This window comes from Vigna angularis, chromosome 2 (genome assembly GCF_016808095.1).
Source record: "Vigna angularis cultivar LongXiaoDou No.4 chromosome 2, ASM1680809v1, whole genome shotgun sequence".
Lineage (NCBI taxonomy): Eukaryota > Viridiplantae > Streptophyta > Magnoliopsida > Fabales > Fabaceae > Vigna > Vigna angularis.
In genome coordinates, this window is record NC_068971.1 from 24,510,131 (window position 1) to 24,518,962 (window position 8,832).

Consider the following 8,832-nt stretch of genomic DNA (forward strand, 5'->3'; position numbering starts at 1 on the left):
TACTCATGTGTTAACTTTAACACAAGCAATTGCATCGTGAAAATAGTCATCCACCTCTCTTGTTGTCATCAAGACAAAAAGAAGGTATCCTCAAACCCTTATCTCTTTAGCTACCTCGTTGTCTTTTAAACCAACAAACAGAGGTTTGAGGATTATATTGTTCTTGTTGCACTAAATGGTTAGGTGTGGAATTTTTATATACTTTAGGTCTACCAAATTCTTCTCTAGGGATTTCCTTAGGTTTTAAACCAACCTAATTCATCATTAGTTTGAGCTAGAAATTAATACAATTTATTCAATTGTAGGTCAAGTTGAATCCAACTCTCTTAATCTACGAGTTTGCGGTTGAGTTGGAAGTAAGTTGATATGGAATCCACCAGCAACAACTCTTTGTCATTTTTATTACAATTAATTGTTTACTACTTATAATTACATGTAAGTTGACAGTTTGATCTTTTTAAACAATTTGATCTTTTTAAAAATTTTGGTTTATGGACAGAACATATTGAATCTATTTTATTAATGATTCGATTTTATCAATGTTTGGATGAAATATTTGAATTTATAAGCACATTTATGTATCAATAAAAAGAATTTAGTGTTATGATTTGAATTTCATGTTCACGTAAGTTGAACATCCAAACACCTTCGCATTGTGTAACCAGCAGATTTGTTAGATCACATCTCAACGGTAGTCTTGAATTTAATAGTTGTGGATAGGAACATCGAGTGTTAATTGCTTCACCTCAATATCAATTATCTAACCCAAAATGTGACAACATATGTCTTGCTCTCTAAAAATGATTTTTGCATCCTGTCTGCAACTTTATTTTGTCATAACATATGACGAACAATCAAGTGTTTCCCAACATTGTCTCCACAAAAATCATTAAACACCTGAGAGAAAAAAACTCCATATTATTATCAGTTTGTAGACACTTGATTTTCTTCCTGATTTCATTTAGCATCAAGAGTATTCAATACTTTAATTCAACAAATCTAGTATAATTATTAATGGTTAAATGAAATGATGAAACTTTCGATTAGCCCCAACAATTAAGTTAAACATAGTTCAACATAACCTTTGTAGTATATACTTTATTCAAAAACCTTTGCATGTATTATTTCTCAAACACACAATGCTAAAAAATAAGAGAGCTTAAATAATTACAACCCTAGAAATTTGTCGTCATACAGTAAGTTTGCCTCCATAAAGTAGGAATTGGCCACACTTTCGTCAGCTAAACACTATCAGTGTCATTGCTTCATGCTAGTTTACAGCTATACACGAGAAAAAAAAATACAAAAATATGCGCAGCGGGCAGCAGACATTAAACATATTGGTGGTAAAATAAACCCGTATTCTCCGCAATTGAAGATGGAAAATGGATGCCAATACAAAATACGATTACTATACCCAACCACTTAACAAAAAGGTCAAAGGAGATGCACCCTTATGAGTTATGAACATGGTGGTGCCTCTAACCTTGCCATTCTGGACATGCTACGAGATTTGAAATAGCATTGCTCTTCTAATGATGAAGATTATCAACAATAGCAATTGAAAGAGTATAGAGCTTTTGTGCAAACATCATGCATTTTAATAGACATAAAAAAAAATTAAAAAGTAAAAAAAAACTGTTAATCGTACGTATATTCCAACATCATCACACTTGAGAGTGTTCAAAACATGAGCTTCATGAGTATGCAGTTAATCTGTTCAATTTTCCAACCAACTTTTGGCCAGTAGTCAACAATATCGTGATTGGCCTTTCAGCTGTACAACATTGATATTAAAAGTACTGAAACTAAATTCAAGCTAAATTTGAACAAAAAAAAAAAAAGATTCCATGCTTCAAAATTCCTTTGCTCTTTGCCTCAATTGATCAAGTTCCAACTCAATCTCAGAGTCTCGAAATGGATTTCCAGTGTTGGTGCTAGTGGTGCCACTTCTTCCAGGAGGAAGGTCACCTTTCTGCTTGAAGCAAACAGGCAAACAATTTATTGAAAAATATTATAAATAGCACCTAGGTAGTATCGCACAAAACTTCCTCTACGTCTAATTTTACTTTAGCAAGACGTAATGCGTTAGGAAAAAGAAAAAATGAATTCCTTGCCTTTCACAGGTTTAACTCCTAGTCACAAAACAGCGAAAACTTGCAAGACAGAATTAAATTCTCGTGGCATTATACCCAAACAGAAGCTATTTCACATTTGAAGCTTACCTTTGAACCACCAGATAATTCTTTCTTCAAATTTGCGAGATCGTCATCAACTGATGAGCTCTCAAGCAATGCAAACTGCAAAAATCAATAATTAATCGCTGCAGAAGAATGAAACCCAGGAATTTCACAAACAATCATGATGGGGAAATTAAACTTGCCTCCCTTAAGGTTTCTATATTGAATGACACTCTTATATATTCTAGTTTTAAAATTGGCATTCCTCAATAGTTTTAAAATAATAGCATTCACATCTATGGTTTTTAAATAAATATTCACCTCTTATGCTTTTAATAAGTAACATTCATCTCCCTTATATTTTAACAAAATAAAACTATAACACTTCCCTTATTTTATTTTAAAATATCATATTAACAAAAACTTCTATAAAAAAATATGAAAATTAAAAATTATGTTTTAAAATATAAAAATAAAAGAACTTTATAAACAAAAAAAACTTTAAAAAATTGTTACAAAAACAAAATAAAGGGAGTTGAGTGTTCCTTTATAAAAAAACATAACGGAAGTGAGTATCATATAGTAAAAATATGAGGGAGGTTAATGTCTATTTAAAAACTAGAGATTGTAAGGTGTCATTTTATTAAAAACATAAAAGAGATGAGTGTCTATTTTGGAACTATAAAGGATGTGAGTTTAGTTTACCTTTTGGAACTAAAAAGGATGTGAGTGTACCTTGTATAAGGTATGTAAAATTTCCACATTACGTAATGTACGTAAGAAGGAATGCATTTTACAATCTGTCACTCCAAACTCCCCAACTCTAACGCACTATAAAATACTCAATGGAGATAAGTGCAATTTTCTCATAGTGTAATGAAGCAATAAGTTTTACAGTCTCTGCCTTGTCTTTTTCTCTTAAGTAAATCCTTGTGCTGCAAATGATAGGGGAATCTAGGGGTGTCAACCTTGTTGGGATCTCTTTCTTTAAGGGTGATATCAAACACGTCAACCCTTATATAAAAAGAAAAGAAAAAAAACAAAACACTTTACGGTCTGTCACCCCAAACTCCCCCAAGTCTAATGCATGATAAAATTATCGGACGAAGCCAAGGGATTTATACAACAAACCCCAAAATATACTTGAAACTTATGGTTGTTCCATTGGTTTTGTGGTTCTGAGCTAAATCAAATTATCTAACAAAGAAAAAGATTTACAGAAAGAAATTCTGTATTTCTGATGCATAATTAATTGGCTCCAGTTTATTTCCTTACTAAATAGCTTCCGAGGAAATGGTTTCTACATTTTCCAACAGTAAGTGAAATCCACAAAGAAAACTACATTATTTTTTAATAGATTACATAACTGTAGTGAATCTAGCTATGATCATAATAGTTCAGAAGATTTCGTTTTCCATTATTTGGACATCTATGTTTCCTAAAAGTAAAATTAAAATAAAACAAATCTAGTTCGCCCCTTTTAGTTCGTTCATTTCCATGCACAACATATAAGGCACACATAAACATAAGTTACATGGTAAACAATTACTACCTTTCCTTCAAGATCGTCAGTTGTCAACTGGCCAAGAGCTTCAGCTTGGGACTCCATTGCCATCACTACCAAGATAATAGAAAATAATTACAAAGACAATTTCATACACAATAGTAAGAGCATATAAAAGATTATATAAATAACTCATGCAAATACTCACTTTATTCCATAGAATAGGCATTTTAAGCATGTTATATCATGCTATCAAATGCCATGTTTCATTATAATTTTACTCATTATAGATTTTGAATACTATTACATTTATTGAGATAATTAATAATGAGCATGCATATGGTCAAAATGTGCATAACTCACAAAGAATAGGTTGGGCTTAATTATAATGTATCATGATTATTGCCCTTGACATTTGTCAAAATCAAAATACATTAAAAAAAAAGTCTGTGACTAGAAGCTTCAACGTGTCAGATTATTTCCTGGATTCTATAGTTTATCAATATAACAATAGGTTATCAGTTTGAAAAAAAGAAAAAGGAAAGTGAGCAGGATAGGAAGCATAGAACCTCAAAATAACTCAGTGGCTTGGCAATGAAATTATGTTTGTATATGGTCAAAGTTACTCATTAAGTATAAGCCACAATTCAGCAAAAAAAGTACATGCAAAAAATTTTCTAACCTTTCTCTTCCATCTTTTCAAAGGCTGAAAGAGCACTACTAGTATTGACATTTCCCAGCATCTCACTCACCTTGGTTGCAGTCCTGAAGAAACATCAACCAACAACCATCACTAAAATACCCATAGAAGACTTTAATAACACGGAAGTCAATGGGTAAAAGAATTAAAAGACAAACTTTGCTGATTGAGCTCTTGCTTTCAGGGTATCCTTCTTCGACCTTGCCTCCTGTATCTTACTCTCCAAAAGCTACAAAACAAAAAAATTATAGCTCATAGCTGTCATAGATAAATGTTATGTATAATAAAAATTCCAGCATTAGAGTATTAAATTAAAACTGCTACACGGATTCCAATCATTTCCAGAAGGAGGCAATTCTTACAATGAAGGTGTCAAAGGAATTGTTTTTGTGTCCACTTCCAGCAAGAAAAAAATTCAATCTCAATTTTTAAACTGCATGCTCCCCATTAACATTATAGGGCATTGGTACATTCGAGGTTTTAGCCTAGAGCCAGAAAATAGTTTTGCTAAATTCTTTTTGCCACTTCCTTTATCCTGTTAATTCTCAACATAATTTCACATTCATAGCTAAAGAAAAGACAGGCTCAGCAGCAGCTACAGGAGGATATCATTTTCTGATCAATTGTACACAAGTCTTATTTAGTGTATGTATTTTTCAGGTCGAAAGATTTGCAATTAATATGAAAGGTAATAGGGGTAACCATGGCCTATGGATTCCTTGGGGTAAATTCAAGCAAGGAAGAAAGAAACTTTTGACATACGACTTTAGTGTGACATGCTGATGAAAAAGGTCACGATAGCAGGTAAAGTGGAAAGCTAACAAAACCTGGTGGAGGGTCTACAGTTCCTTCATAAGATACCACAGGTACAATATGATTTATCTTTCTACACAGTCAGTATACAACCAAGGGCATGCCAGTCCATTAAAATAATTATTCATCTAAAAATACATTACAGTGTTTAAAATGATGTCCAATAATTTATCCTACCATGATGGAAAATGAAGACCCAAACTTTAAGGATTGAAATTTCCCAGTTTCTACTACTACCAAAGTCCAAACCCAAGAGAAAAGCTAGGACATTAAAAAAATAACCAATCGTGCCAATGTAATTTAGAACAAATAAAAGTATAGATCCTAGTGATCAAAAAATATGACTAAGAAAAATTTATAAAATGAACTCGAGCAACGCATTTACTCTTTCTAAGAACCACATATAAAACTATAATTTAACAAGGTTTTAGGAATATACAGCCATATCCAAAATGACAAGCTTTGTTGATCTTTGACTTAGGTTTTCATTTCAACCCAGTGTTTCAAAATGATTGTTTTCGAACACTCTAACACATAAGTAAACACAACAGACTGGTGTTTTTACATACTGAGAATAACTTAGCTTACCCGTGTATTAGAGACAAGATTCTCAACAACAGTCTTTTGTTGGTCGAGTTGACCTTTCAAAGAACTAGCATTATCCTGCAACATATTAAAAGCATAATGAGCTTTCCATTACACAATATGTATAATAAGGCACTATGTTCAAGATGCAGTGTCCTATAAAAGTTAAAACTTTGGCAAATCCAAACTTTTTAATCTACAATACTGACATCGACATTCATATTTCATCAATACTATCTAACATGAGACAAAATACATCCATGAAAGCACTTTCAAAGGTCAAGTATTGTGTAGTGTGTCAAGTCGTCATCTAAACATTCCAACAACTTCAGCTAATCAAAACATATTAAAACCCTTGGCAAAGGTCCATTTCATAGACCTATAAATTTGTTTCAATCAAGCTTTTACATTTGCTTGTAGGAACGGAAAAATAATTAAGCAATGAGAGGAGGACAAAGTGTTATCAAACATTTGAAAGGAATATCTTTCTTTCTATCTATCTATCTATCAAACAAAAATTAGCAAAAAATCTTCAACAAATTGAGAATTTACCGCATAAGATTTGCGCCTCTTAAGTGCTTCACGAGCAAGATCTTCTTCACCTTTCTGAAGAGCGAGTTGTGCTTTCCGATACCTTCAACACATAAAAAGCACAAAGGCATGTTTATATACGATACATCATTAGCAAATTAAGATAATAAATCTGTCATACATTACCACTCTTCAGAAGCTTGTTGTGCAGCCTTGTATTTATTTTCCAACCGCTTTTGAGATGCCAATACCTCAAGAAATAGAAAAAAAAAATTCAATAAAATAAAGTTGAATAAGAGATAGCATAAACAGGGAAAACTAGCAATCTCTTTTGAAGTCAGTTTACAGCTAAATAACTCGTGTACAATCATAAAAACTCAAACAAGTAAAGCAATTATAACATTATATATTAACTATTCGAACAATAAAACAAGAAAATAACAACAAAACAAATTTAAAAAATAAAAATCAAAACAAACAGATAATGATCAATTGTAACTAACTTGCGCAGTAGCTTGACGCATTTTCGTCAAGTCGTCGTTCATTTCCAGCACAGCTTGCTCCAATATTTTCTCCGGATCTTCAAACGAACTTATGATAGCGTTTGCGTATGACTGCATTACTAAGATGACAAAATCTAACCATAACGACAGCGACGATGAGAATATTAAAGCTAAACCACGAAAAACTAAACGACTGTCGTTTCGGTGCTTTTTTTCACCTTCACAACTCTGGCGAACCTATCAAATAAGTTCATACGAGCTCCGAGAGCACCGCCACCACGCACAGGCTTCGGAATCCTCATCGCGCTCAGTTTCAGAGCTTCCACTACAACGATCAGAAGTTAGAAACATGGCTAATTAAACGAATCGCATGTTAAACCGTAGCGTTTAAACAAACTAAACGAAAATTAACTATTGCGAGCAGCGAGTAACGGGAATAGTGAGAGTACCTCCTCCAGCGCCGAAAAAGGAAGTAGAGAGAGGCTTCTTCACTACGCAAAGAGTGGAAGAGGAGGAGGAAGAAGATTGAAACGGCGCGGGGGTCAATCCTGTGAATATATGAAGTTTTGTCGCCATTTTTTGAGATCGAACTACGAACAAGAAGGTTTGTGGTTGCAGATAGAATTTAAGATATTGCGATTTTGGGAACACTCTTCAAAACCTTGCTCCTCCTCACGCTCCTCCAGACTTTGCAACCTCCATTTCAAAATGGGCCGAAATGGGCCGAAATTTATTCTTGAATGTCACAAATCGGGATTTTTTCACCCACTGATTTTATGAGTTAATTTGATTACTCGTTTTAATCATCGAATTGAGAATTTTTTATTTGTTAAAATCAATTTATTAATTATTTTGTCTAAATACTTTCAATGTTTATAAGTTAAGAGTAAAAAGTGTTACCAATGTAATGACTATCCACTTCTACTAAGAAAATATATGTTGAAATAATTATTATAGAATTTCATGAATTTATTGTATACGATAATTTATAATCAAAAAATATTCTACTTATATAATTTTTTATTATCTGTTAAATAATAAAAAATACAAAGTTTTGAACTTTTAATAATTTTTAATAATTTTATTTCTATGTGGTATTTGGAAGATACAAACATTCGTTGTAAATTACATGCTTGACAGGATTCACTTTATCCATTTTGGCAATAGCATCATAACATCTTTGGATATAATGTATGGCTTCCTCTTTACATGTTATAGTATAGAAATCATTATAGAAGGGAAAGATTGATGATCATTGATCTTAGTAATCTTAAAACAAGTGAAGGTTTGTTGTCAAATTTGAAAATGTAGAGATTTTGTAAGAATTATTTTATAAAACTTAAGATAAAGTTGTTCTACTTCTCAAGATTTGATAAAATTCTTTGTCTCGAGACTTTAAATACACATTTGTAACACAAGTCTAACATCATTAATGCAAATGAGAGTAAACAAGATTAATTATTTTACTATTATCTCTTTAACTTTCTTTTTGAATTTAAATGCTTTAAGGCTTTTTTCTCCTCTTTAAAAGTTTCTTTTTTTCAATAACCCTAAAAGCAAAATTTTTAATTGAAGATGACATTATGAATTATATTTGTTTGTTTTGATTGCAAGAAATTGATAAACATTTGTACTAAAACAATGTTTGTGTCAATATTGAATATAAACGATTTTAAATGTCACATTTATAATTATTTATATATTATTAACTTTGAGTTAAACAATAGTATATTGTTAACCATTTTATAAAAATCCACTTTTTACTTAAAAATATATCTCGTATGTTTCCCTCCCTCCTATTTTCATGTGTTTTCTTTTCACCATAGTTTAATTGGTTTCTTTATATGTCAACAATAAGACATTTCTAGTATAGCATGTCCTCGAAAACAACTTTTTTAAAAACATAAAAATAAGTTGGATGTATTTATATATATAATTAATAGAAAGCACTAAAGTTATCAAATAAGTCTCTTACTCAAAGTGTTAAGATGTTCATATAAAAAAAATTCATAGATC

The 8,832-nt window shown here is 31.6% G+C and overlaps 1 protein-coding gene across 1 annotated transcript; it reads right to left on the reverse strand.

Moving 5' to 3' along the window:
* Window positions 1–1,628: 1,628 nt before the first annotated feature.
* On the reverse strand, window positions 1,629–7,513 carry LOC108328475 (membrane-associated 30 kDa protein, chloroplastic). The gene is made up of 11 exons (XM_052873474.1): window positions 7,266–7,513; window positions 7,035–7,141; window positions 6,817–6,927; window positions 6,500–6,564; window positions 6,335–6,416; window positions 5,786–5,860; window positions 4,543–4,613; window positions 4,367–4,449; window positions 3,733–3,797; window positions 2,226–2,300; window positions 1,629–1,975 (listed from the first exon to the last, which is right to left on the reverse strand). The coding sequence occupies exons 1-11, from the start codon at window positions 7,390–7,392 to the stop codon at window positions 1,856–1,858; spliced, it is 981 nt and encodes a 326-aa protein (XP_052729434.1). The 5' UTR covers window positions 7,393–7,513; the 3' UTR covers window positions 1,629–1,855.
* Between the last annotated feature and the right edge of the window lie 1,319 nt (window positions 7,514–8,832).